Source organism: Gymnoscopelus braueri (assembly GCF_963280865.1).
Source record: "Gymnoscopelus braueri genome assembly, chromosome: 12".
NCBI classification, from domain to species: domain Eukaryota; kingdom Metazoa; phylum Chordata; class Actinopteri; order Myctophiformes; family Myctophidae; genus Gymnoscopelus; species Gymnoscopelus braueri.
Window position 1 is genome coordinate 26,187,365 of NC_137614.1, and position 13,096 is coordinate 26,200,460.

Genomic DNA, 13,096 nt, shown 5'->3' on the forward strand with positions numbered 1-13,096 from the left:
GGGGGGGGGGGGGGGGGGGGGGGGGTGTGGGGGGGGGGGGGGGGGGGGGGGGGGGGGGGGGGGGGGGGTTTCAGAAGGGGATACGCGGACAGGGTCCTTGACATAAATGTTTGAGAGCCACTGGTTTAAACAACGTTATCTACAGATAAGCAACTACACTTTTTTTTCCTTTGTTCCCAATGGAAACAATCCACACACAGTGCTTCCTTGGGTTTAATCTTTTTAGCATCCTTTTGACACATTTTCTGTGTTTTTTTGCAAACTGTTAATAAAGAATTCAATCAATCAATCAATCAATCAATCAATTCAATCCAATCAATCAATACTTTAGAAACAAGCCCAAAAAACCTCAACCCACCAAATTTACAAGCGACTTTACAGAAAAACAAGCCCAAAGTTGCTTACAATAAGCGGACATGGCAACCGTGCGGCTTCCCCTCCCCTCCAGTCCCCTCATCCCCAGCTCCTCCCCCGTCACAGCATCAGCTTCGGACCTGCCAGTGATGCTGTTGCCTCACACACCCGTTGCAACCTGCTGACAGGCATCATTCGGAGCAGTCATCATCATGACGTTAAGCATGTGGCGTAGAATCGGTTGAACCTATTTGTTTGAGGTGATTGATTATACATGCATGATTATGGCCGTGATAAAGCTAGCTATTGCTAACTTGTGTGGGGAAAAATGCATGGATGTTTCCCCCCCTCAAGCTAGCAGATAATTAATCTAACAAGCATTGTTGCAGTCTGGATAACGCTAGTAATGATGTATTTCTGTTGCTCGACATTGTTTCTTTGGTTAATTTGCTGGTTTGGGTCTCATATTTTTGCTTTTAATTACTTGTCACATTTGTATTGGCATTGCATCATTAATGCCAACATTGTATTTGTATCATAATGTACAGTGCAGAGTAGGACTTGGATCAAGACTATCATAGATGTATTTGATCGATTTTGACAGATATTTGCATATCTATGATCAAGTAAAAGTCAGACTTGATAAAATACATCTATGATATAGTCTTGATCCAATGCTAAGTGCAGAGGGTGTTATAGATTTGCCAGCATACTCAGAGGAAATATTTCAATGGGGGCTAATTGTCAAAATGCCAGATTGAGCCCAGAAGAAATTGCCACTAACCGTGCATCTTATACTTTACATTATTAGGTGACGAATGACGATTATGGTACGATTTAGGATGTCTTTGCCATTGGCTTTTGTGGTGGTCCTCTTGGTGCTCCTGACAGGATCGGTATATGGAGCACATGATGCGGACCCCTACAAAATCCTAGGAGTAACCAGAAGTGCAAGCCAAGCTGAGATCAAGAAAGTCTACAAGCGACTTGCTAAAGAATGGTACCAGTTCCCTTTTTACAGTAACCATATGGCTCTTTTCCACTATGATGGATAACCTGAAACTTAAAAACCTGTCAAGTTCTATGATGGGATTTTGTTTATACTTTTCCGTTCTAACCAGAACCACCCCTGGGACATGATTACAAAATATATAATATTTTTCTTTTTAAATCATAAAGTGACAAATAGAAAATCTAATTATGATATAATGAAATTATAAGTTCTGAGTTATGGGTTCCCAGAACTCAGGGTTAGTACAACCTCCTAATCAGGACCCAAATGACTAGGTTCTGAGAACCTTATCTGAAACCGAGCAAATGAGTGTATAGTGTAGTCGAAAAGAGACAATATTCTTACGCTTACGTCAGTAATGAAATAGCCATTAGTTAATAACTAAACCTACAGTATGTTAATGGAGACTGTCCTATCACCCCCCCCATCCACAACCCTCAAAGGCATCCAGACAAGAACAAAAACCCAGACGCAGAAGACATGTTCATCAAGATCACCAAATCTTATGAGGTTAGTGTTATGTATTTAGGTCAAGAATACATTATTTCAATAATATATAAAGTATTGGCACTACTGTTATCTTGGCAGTTCATTGTTCCTTTAAGACAGGTGGTTACGTCATCCCAACGGTCTTCATTGTCACCTGGCTTGTGTGTGAACCAGGTTATAATGTCCATATAATCACATGTTCTTCCCAAATATCTAGATCCTATCCAACGAAGAGAAACGTGCCAACTTCGACCGATATGGACAGACTGACGACACCCAGCCATACGGTCACCACAGCCATCGCCATGACAACTTTTACTTTGACGAGTCCTTCTTTAACTTTCCCTTCAACAACAAAAACAGCAGGGACTTCGCTGACAGCAAATACACACTACACTTTAACCAGTATGTCAACGATGTGGTGCCCGACAGCTTCAAGAGACCATATCTGATCAAGATCACCTCGGACTGGTGCTTCAGTTGCATCCACATCGAGCCTGTCTGGAAGGAGGTGGTGCAGGAGATGGAGACACTAGGTAAAGACTGAAATGATTTTCTACTCAGGCCTTAAAGCACTACCGGTACTGATTTAATTGATTTCACAGTGTTCTACTTTACCTCTGTGTAGACTCATCTGGGACCCAGACCTTAAAGGTCTGGTAACTTTGCTGGAGGGTTCAGGGAAAAACAAAAACGGGTGGTGGCCAATGGCACAACTGCAATAGCATAGCGGTGTCGTATAGAAACATGGGGAGTCCAGCAGTTAACGAGTGTGACCTCCGCACTGGAAGATGCGACTTCATCCACTTCCTTTACTCAGGTTTGAAAAAGCAAAGTAACCAGGCTAATTTAGACAGCAAGTAGAAGAACACCAGGTGAATGTAATTAACTTCTTGGTAGGAGAGAAAACATGGACCAGAGTTGAGAACCACTGAGCTATACTATTCACCTGGCTTAGTCTTCATGAAGGTGGACATCTATGACATTAATGTATGTGTGTGTGTGTGTGTGTGTGTGTGTGTGTGTGTTAATGTATATGTGTGTGTGTGTGTGTGTGTGTGTGTGTGTGTGTGTGTGTGTGTGTGTGTGTGTGTGTGTGTGTGTGTGTGTGTGTGTGTGTGTGTGTGTGTGTGTGTGTGTGTCTTTTGACAGGAGTGGGGATTGGCGTGGTGGATGTGGGCTATGAAAGACGGCTAGCCAATCACCTTGGTGCTCACCGCACACCATCAATACTTGGGGTTATTAATGGCAAAGTGACATTTTTCCATTATGCTTTGGCAAAGGAGCACCTGAGGCAGTTTGTTGAAGACCTCCTTCCCCAGAGACTGGTTGAGAAGGTATTGACAAACAACAAAATACTTGTGTTCATTATGATACAATAGTACAATAATATAAAGTGATTTCTTCCTACAGAGAGGAACACAACATAATTGAATATTGAATATCATAGGAAAAGGTTTTTCATTAATTCTCTTTCTACCGCATTCTTACATTCATCAACTAATGCATCGGCATGTAATATCTGTCAACTGTGTTTCAGGTCACAGACAGGAATGATCTCCAGTTCTTGAAAAGCTGGCATGAGCTCAACAAGCCTCACGTACTTCTCTTCGACCAAGTGCCTGTAGTTCCTCTGCTGTACAAAGTAGGTTCCCACCAGAAAGGTTTCCACGGAGAAAAGTATTTGTTGTGAACACATTTATTTTGTCCTTCTCCATAGCTGACAGCATTTGCCTATAAAGACTACCTGCAGTTTGGCTATGTGGACCAGGGTCTTTCGGAAACGGTTAATCTGCTGAAACAGTTCAACATCAACACATATGCACCCACCATGCTGGTCTTCAAGGAGAACACAGACAAGCCAGCTGACATTATACAGGTTAGACAAATACAGGACAGAAGGAGGACTGAGTCATTTTCACCTGTTTGATTTAATAATTAAATTACATCTAAATACTGTAACAATATAGGTATCGTATTGATGTGTGTTTCTGTCAACTTCTTTTCACATCTGCAATGGTTAGACATCTGTAATATTGAGTTGTATCTATTTTTGACATGTCGTTCTTCACAGGCCAAGGGGATGAAAAAGCTAATTATTGATGAGTTCATATCAAACAACAAATTTCTTCTTGTTCCACGGCTGGTGAATCAGAAGCTCTTTGATGAGATCTGCCCTGTCAAACAGTTCCATCGACGCAGGAAGTATGCTTACATTTTTTGTCCCTTTTAGTGTGTGTGTACATACATGTGTGCCTGCATGCATGCATCATTATAACCTTTATCTAAACAGTAAAAACATTGAGACCTAGGTCTTTTTGCAAGAATGAAGTGGCCAAGAGGGGGGTAGGTTACACAGATTCACAAAAAAGACAGACATAAAAGGACAATACAAAGCACAGCCATATATGACTGACAGACTACCGATGTTACTCCTAGGATAAACAGAATGTGGTGGTCAACTGTATTGAATGCCTCTTTCAGATTGATAAATAAAGCAGCCCTGACATCATCTAAGACATTTAGACAGTACAGAATTTTAAATCTCATAAGAATCCAGGAGACATTTGATTTACAGTTTTGTAGAATTTTCTATTTTAGGCTTACTATTTGTTTGCTATTTTGAGTGTTTACTTATCCAATCTGATTCATGTCTGTGCTATAGATACTGTGTCCTGTTAATGACGGGTGAAGAAGATACATTTTCTTCTGGGAACGAGGCTTTCCTCTCATTTGCCTCCACTAACAACAACGAGGTGGTGAGATTTGCCTATGTCTACCAGAGGCTCCAGCAGCCACTGTGTGATGTCCTGATGCCGAACACAGATGACACGCCATCTCCACCACCACCACAGGTACGTGCTGATCCACCACGGCTACATACTGCATGTGTTGCCAGGGCTTTGCCATGTTGAATTTATCTTCTTGACGTGATGTCTTTGCCGTTTCAATGCATAGGCTATTAGTATTATGTATAATACTATACATTAACTTCTTCAGAACTTTTTTGAATCCTTGAAACTTTTTTTTTTTTTTTTAAGATATTTGTTTGGGCTTTTTCTGCCTTTTATTGATAGGAAAGTAGGCTGACAGGAAATGGGGAGCGAGATGGGGGGGTGACACACAGCAAAGGTCATCGGGATCGGGAGTCGAACCCGCGACACGCTGTCAAGCGGGATTATCATCAGCATATGTGGTATGCACCTGGACCGCTAGGTCAGCGGACGCCCCGAAACTTGAACTTTTGTTCTCAAGAAGTCTTTTGTTCATAATAATAATATGAATAATTGTGTCCCCGACCCCTTTTGTTGTTGTAGGGATATTTTTGTCAAGTACATCATTTGCACATACCTGAAAATCATCCTCTGCGTTTACCCTTCCTAACTATTAGGAGCAGTGGGCGACTATTTTTAACAGCACCCTGGGAGCAGTTAGGGGTTAAGTGTCTTGCTCAGGGACACTTTGACACGGTTTTACAGTGCAGCACAGTGCAGCTATTTTAGTTGCCTATGCACTCAATACAAAATGTATGAAATGATACCTATAGAAAATTTAATAAAGTAATATATTTGGGACCTGGGATTAGAGCATGGGTGGGTATTTTTTCATTATATATGATTTGTTTTTATTTCAATTTCTTTTATGTTTTTCTAATTTTTGGGAGGACGTGCTCCTTTTAAAAAAATGGACTAGAGTCCTTCCGTGTGCCTCTGTTTGTATGCTTTCTGACTGCATTGTGGTGTGGATTTGTATGTGCGTGCAGGTTGTAATCCTAGAAAGGCGGAATGCTGCAGGGAAGGTACTGTACAAACCGGTGACGGCATGGAACGGCAGTGACGAGGACAGGCTGCGACTTGTGGAAGAGCTGCAGCGACTCCAGAAGGACCCTTCCATCCTCAACTATGATGCCATGCTGCCGGAGCTCAACAACGAGTTTGCCTCTGTAAATTATTTGTAATAATAAGGAAAAGGAATATTGAGCATAGTCTGAAAGACTTAATTTAATCCTTCACAGCTACAGAGTTCATTTTACATTTACTGGAACTATCAACTAATTCTAATCGGACAAAATATTTAATATTATATTACAGATGTTTGTAATCCGGTGGATCTATGCATCTTATGACTACCTTACTGAAGTCATCGATGACATTCTGCATAATAACTGGTAAGTTTTAGCTTTGAATTAATAGTATTAATTTAATTCAGTTATGCCGGTAAAGTGTATCAACAGATTAAAAATCATTTGGCTTAATTAATCCATATCACAAATATTGTTATGTGAATTATCTTTTAGAAATGTGGTTTGTCTTGTAGAATATTGGGAGAAAAAACTTCTTTAGATTGTGATCTACCATTATACTACTGTATAGACTGAGATGTGTGTACTGAATCTTGTACTAAGACATGTCTGGTGTTTTTGCAGGCGTGACATGATGCCTCTTCTGTCTCTCATCTTCTCTGCCTTGTTCATCTTGTTTGGAACTGTAGTCGTCCAGGCTTTCAGGTAGGATTTACTTGTTTAGATCCATTCAACACTCATATTCATGCAGTCCACAGTGACAGTACACAAAAACTCTCGTACAAGATGGAGACGGGACAGTAAAATCAAGACATCCTATTAATGAGTTCTATTCCAGTGCACGACCTAAGAGAAAACTTGCTCAGAAATGTAGCCTTTCTTTCTGATTTCAGTGACTCAAGTGAAGATAAGCCGACAAAACCAAAACCAAAAGATGGAACAAACACAGAAAATGGGTCACAGGGTGCCAGTACCACTTTAAGGTAAGCCAATGTCTATATTGCAGTATATACAGTAGATATAATACGCTCAAGTACTGTATATAACGCAACCATTGTTTATGTGGTTAAACATCAAGCTCTCTCCATAACAGGATTGAACACTCTCTCAGACCTAATATGAACTAATGTTTTCTATGTATCTCAGTCGGCCGCCTAAGAAGAATTTTGTGGAGGTGACAGAGCTGACAGATATTACATACACCAGCAACCTGGTGAAGCTGAGGCCTGGACACATGAATGTAGTGCTTGTCCTAACAGATGCCTCCAAGAACATTCTCCTCAGCAAATTTGCCAAAGAGGTCTACTCCTTCACAGGGTGAGCTGATCATCTTACATACTGTATTGTGTAGCACGAAGTACTATATATATATTCTTTTTTTTCTCCATTGTCGGGCAGAAATCAAAAGTATTGAGACAAACATGTCATACAAGTTTTCTCTTTTTTTCACAATGACAAAAAAACAAAGACAAGACACAAAAAACAGCAACAATAAAAAAAACAATAACAACAACCCACCACCCACACACACACACACACCCTAGGTACAGTACAAGTTCCATCTTTATATTTGCATTAAAAACATGATACAATATGTCATTAGTTACAAGGACGCAGTGATGGTAACAAAGATATAAAAGAACCCCATATTTTCTCATATGTTGCAGGTTTCCTCCTTATATTGTATAAAATCTTTTCAGGAGTACAATATGGAGTCAATTCGTTCAACCAATGTGGCTGAGAGGGAGAGTTTTCAGATTTCCAGTTTTGAAGAATACATTTTATCCCAGCTGTGCCAGCCAGCAAAATAAAATATTTCTTATGATGGCTTAACGCGAGTCCCTCTATGTCTCCCAAAATCCAAATCCTAGGGTCGGGTACTATTTCAGACTCTACTATTTCTGAAGTTGTTCTAAAAATATATTTCCAAAACTCCTCCAAGTGCGGACAGCTCCACAGCATATGAAGTAAATTTCCATCAGAGATGATTTTGCATCTCTGGCAGTTGGAGGAATCATTATTGAATATTTTATGTAATCTATGTGGAGTATAGTAGGTTCTATTAAAAATGTTAAACTGCGGGGGCACGGTGGCGCAGTCGCCTCACAGCTAGAAGGTCCTGGTCGTGGGCGCTGGGGCCGTGTTCTCTCCTCCGTGTCATCAGCGCCCATACCCTAGGTGGGGTTGGTGAAAGGGCCTCTCTGTGTGGAGTTTGCATGTTCTCCCCGTGTCTCCTAGGGTAGGTACCCTCACAAAAACATGCAGTAATCCTGGTCTCTATACTGCCTCCCCCTGGTCAGCCGGGGCGCCTGATGGAGGGGAAAGGAACTGGTTGGAATAACGTGTTCCTTCCACGCGCTACGTCTAACCAGGGAACCTCCCCCCTTTCAGGTGATAAGTAGCGGCTTGCTAGCTCTCATGCATTGAAGGAGGCATGAGCTCGGCTCTAGGCTCTCCCTAGGCTGGCAGAGGGAGTGTAGCGCCCAGGATTACTTAGACAAAATACAAAATACAAAATAAAAATGTAATAAAAAATTTAAACTGCATTTGTCTGTGTTTAGTGGATATTAAGAAAGTCTGAGAACATTCAAGCATGTTATGCCAATCGATGTCATCATAGATGTCCCCCAAATCAGATTCCCATTGTTGCTTTACAGGCATAGTATTGTAGAGTGGTAGATGACTAATCATTATGTCATATATAGAAGATGTCATGGCCTTTAGTGGTAGAGCAGAGTTTACTGAGAACATGTTTTTCAAACGGGGACTCAGGTGGCATGTGTGGGAAGTCTGATGAGGTACTACGAACCCAGTTTCTGATATGAAAGTATTTGAAAAAAGAAATATTTGGAAGGTTGAATTGTTCGGATAGTTGTTGGAAACTTGCAAAGACGTCTTTGCAATATAGGTCATCGACTGTCTCAATTCTACTGTTAATCCACCTTTCTAAGTGTTTTGTCCGAGCCGGGGTAAGGAATTCTTGGATTATTTCAAAAGGGAGTATTTGTGAGTATTGAGATATTTAAACCAATGATGGAATGGGATTCGTGCCATGCATGGAAGGAGTTCAGGATTATAGGATTCTTGGTTACATTCAAAATAAAGGTATTTTTTAGAGCCTAAAAAGGGGATTACTTTCAAGGGAATGTTTTTTAATTCCTGTTGGTTGATAACCATCTAGCCTCGTTACCCTCCGAGTGTAGTCAACACCAGATCGAACGGAACTGAGCAGCTAGGTAGTAAAGTCTGAAATTAGGGAGTTTTAATCCTCCCTTGGCATAAGGTGCATGAAGAGTAGAAAGCTTCACCCTGGGAACTTTCCATTTGAGCTATTTTTGAAAGATTTTTATCTTAAAAAAAAGGTTTCATGTAATGACATGCCCAAAATACGCGCCAGGTTGAAAGTGGTTTAGTCTGTTAACAAGAGCTTGTGGCTAAATAATATTGGATCCATTAGAACACAAGTTCTTTTGTTTGTTTACGGAAAAGTAACGGTGTTTGACATACAAGGTTTCCACTTGACAGCAACAATATGATACAAGAATGTATGCGTTTTAAACATTAGGAAAAAGCGCCCTTGCGTGTTAGGCCCCTTGCTACCTGAAAACCAGCACCGCAACACTGTCGGCTCTCCCAGCTGTCCCCATCGCTTTCAAGTGTAATATATATTTATCATGTATAATATGGCGTGCATGTACTGTAGGCAGCATTTAATTTTAGTTCTGAAAAAGTGGCAGATTTATTGCAGAATGTGATTTTATTATTACATTTATTTGAATGAATCACTTACAGACAACAACTAAAGTAGTTCTTCCCTCATATAAAAACCTTCGCGCTGGTGGTTATCTTTCCCCTGGAGAAGGCAGTGTAGCACTGGCCATGACGCAGGTAGATGCCAACTCATTAATTCTCTTGGCCCCGACCTTTGTTGATGGTTGATTGAGAAGCCAGGCAGCACGTGTAAAGGTTCCAGGCTGGCAGATCAGTCCTGATGTGCTGTCTGCTGTGCTGTCTGCGGTGTTGTTTTAACTACCCTCTGTAGAGCCTTGGCTTGCAGTCGTGAGTAGAGCATCTTCCATACCTTCGCCATTGCCATGCCACCTTAGCAACAGTGTCCACATGATGTGATCAGCTCAGGTCCTTGCTGATGTGAGCCCAGAGGAACCTGAAGCAGCCCACTTTCAATTGCAGCCCTGTTAATGCGAATGGGGGCATGTTCCTCCTTGCAGCTCTCTGTAGAATACACATGTACGCAGTAGGGTGGGCCCCTTAGTGGACACAATCTGGGTCAGTAATGGACTGTTTATGTAAAGTGTACAAATTGTATGCAAATTGAAAGGGGGAAAAGCAGGCTGTTCAAAGGCCCGACCCATGAGCGATATTTGTGCCAAGTTTGGAAGCAATTGGACAACTTCTGTGCTGTGGGAACGCAAACGCACGTGCACACACACACACACACACACACACACACACACACACACACACACACACACACACACACACACACACACACACACACACACACACACACACACACACACACACACACACACATTCGAGTAGTAGATGAGATAAGGTTACACGCAGCTATTCAAAGCTTGTCAGGCTATCATGTACATTGATATTGGTTCAGTTGTACTTTTCACATTCTGCTTCCGTAGGAGCGCAACGCTGCACTTCTCCTTCCTGAATGTTGACAAGCACAGCGAGTGGATGGACACACTGCTGGAATACGCCCAGGATGCCATGCAGATCGACACGGATGAGGACGAGGGAGAAACCCACAAGATGGACTACACCGGCTATGTTCTGGCACTCAATGGACACAAAAAGTACCTTTGTCTTTTTAAGCCCGTCTATACCGGGGAAGACCTGGACAGCAAGTCGTCCGAGGATGAAGGGGCCACCACAGGGGGGAAGCCGACACGTAGGACGAGCCGATCTCGCTCCATGGCCACCCTGCAGATCCACCACAAGCTGGACCGCCTGGGGCTGTGGATGGAGAGGCTGTTGGAAGGTACTCTGCCTCGCTACTACATCCCCGCCTGGCCAGGACTGGACAAGATCACATCTAGTAAATAGAGAGACTATTAAACCTGATTTATACTTCGTTGTATGATGCTTTCACGCACCGAATATAGCCGATCTACGAGCTCACACCGTCGTGAGCTTGCAAATCTGCTATTTTCGGTATGTGACACCGGCTACCTGTTTTCCAGCTGTTGCATTGAAACGGTTTGCCTCAAGTTCTGCTGAAGTTAGGCTAGATTGCCTTTTTTTGCACTTGAGTTAGACCCTACATGTTACAGACATGTTCTTAGGCTGAGTCAACCTTACATGTAGGGCTGCACCGAATAGTTTGAAGCTTCAGTCATAGGTTCAAGGTTCTTTATTGTTACGTCTTGTGTACAGGTACATAAGAGTATAAAAAGTTTTTTTATTTGTACATTGTAGCAGCAAAGTAACAGTGATAAACAACAATAATATGCTAGGAGAAAAAAATAACATATATACATATACAATAATACATATTGGTTCTGCATAGTTGCAGATAATGTTGAGGCTGCATTGCATCTTAACTAAATTAGTCAGATGTAACACTTTTCAAATTGAGGATTTCTATTTTATGAGGAAGCTTGAAGAAGCTTTGAATGTCAAAGTGACATTCAGTACAGCCCTAGTTCCATGGTTGATGTCACGTAACTGCCGTGGGCCAGTTCTCATCCTAGTTTCACTCACAGCATGCTGTTCATTTTCACTTGTTTTATAATTTCAGGCAAATGCTGCTGCTACAGTCTTTACACTAGCCAACTGATTCACCGTGGCCCCCAATAGTGTTCTGCCTTCATGACCATCAGTCCTATTCACTCCAAACCGATGTAATCAATCACCTTTTGACAGGATATTTTACTTAGTCTTGATTGATGAATACTGTGAATAGAGATGCATGTCTCTAGAACTAGCTTTCTTTGCCTTTTTTAATCAACATTTTCTTTTTTAATTGAGATGTTATTTCTTGAATGCTAATGTTAAAATGCCTGTGCAATAGACTTCTGCTGTAATGACAATGCCTTCCCTTTGCCCTTTGTTGTGAGGGTTTTGTGTTCTTCCTTGCTCGTGATTCCAAAAGGAGGAATGTGTTGGGGAGCTGTCGGGCTTGTGCTGTAAAGTATACAGATTATATATTACAAACAAAGGAGTTATAAAGCAGCCACCGTTCAAAAACCTCACTGAGCTGATAGTTTCATGTAGCAAACAAGGAACCCATGTGATTTAAGTCTATTCAAAAGTAACTTAATTTCTGGTTATGAATAAGTTCCATATGGCTACTGATTATGTAAAACAACTGTTATGGTATTGAATGACAAGTAAAGCTTAGTGCGCGTGGTTCATTAATGTAATTTATTTCATTTCTCTTTTGTAAACATGTACATGAATTTATCATAAAGCTGTAGTCATTTTGTTCTTGTTACAAAGGAAACCCTAAGGAAAAATATGCCTGTTGGTAGATATTTTACTGGATCGATCTCCAATAGTGCATAGATCCTCTCACTGGTTGTAATAAAATGTGTTATGTTTATATATTAATATACATTTTTTATTGTTTGAACCAAATGTGTCCTCTGCTCACACACCTTATTCTATCAAAACAAATCTGATAGGCTGATAAGTCCACTGGGGACCACAGTGGAAATAAGTCGACTTTACTGTGTTTTTTATCCTCGATTGTCATTTAACCTTCTGTGTATGATTGTTGCAAGCAATTAAATAAATCAAATCAAAATTAAATAATCAGCAAATGCCAAGTCCAACATAAAATCAATTAATCTGTTTGTTGCTCCTAATTGGTAGCAATTTTGTTTTGGAAGGAAACATCATTTCAAAAAGCAGGTTGGCAGAAGTTTCCCGTTGAAAACAAGAAAAGAAAAATGTTAGTATAAAAAATTCTGGTAAATATTCTGTACCTGTAGTGTCATAAGACGGAGACACTACAGGTAGACCACATCCAACGATCACATTCAACTAGATTTAGGCCATGGCAGCCCCGATCTCAACTCCCTATATAGAATCAAAACAACAATGCAGTGTGGTCTCTACAGGACTGACAGCAGTGCCCAATGACACGTGCAGTAGAAGAGACTAACTTAAAGGTCATATGAGGGTGAGACCATCTTGATTAAGACGTCAAAGTTCAACCTGCTCTATTGATGTCATGTCATTCATGTACTCTGACTTCTCTGGTGACATACTCTATGTACTGTAGCTATGTATTATTATATTTGTTAATGTCTTCATTGACTGTCATGTTACACAGAAATGAATACGATTCAAATGAAATTGGTGGGTCAGTGAAAGCAAGTAGCCTAAGCCGTATCTGGCTGCGGTGTATTCTCCTGTGCAACTGGTGTGCTGGAAATTAAATGTCCAAGTACAAGGAG

At 41.1% G+C, this 13,096-nt stretch overlaps 1 protein-coding gene across 1 annotated transcript; it reads left to right on the plus strand.

The window, feature by feature from the left end:
- The first annotated feature begins 477 nt into the window (after window positions 1–477).
- On the plus strand, window positions 478–12,233 carry dnajc16 (DnaJ (Hsp40) homolog, subfamily C, member 16). The gene is made up of 15 exons (XM_080444881.1): window positions 478–614; window positions 1,166–1,354; window positions 1,810–1,876; window positions 2,073–2,391; window positions 3,008–3,192; window positions 3,396–3,500; window positions 3,576–3,734; window positions 3,930–4,060; window positions 4,521–4,710; window positions 5,619–5,798; window positions 5,947–6,023; window positions 6,282–6,362; window positions 6,551–6,640; window positions 6,804–6,974; window positions 10,319–12,233. Exons 2-15 carry the CDS (start codon window positions 1,173–1,175, stop codon window positions 10,737–10,739), a joined length of 2,358 nt encoding a protein of 785 aa, XP_080301007.1. The 5' UTR covers window positions 478–614; window positions 1,166–1,172; the 3' UTR covers window positions 10,740–12,233.
- The last annotated feature ends 863 nt before the right edge of the window (window positions 12,234–13,096 follow it).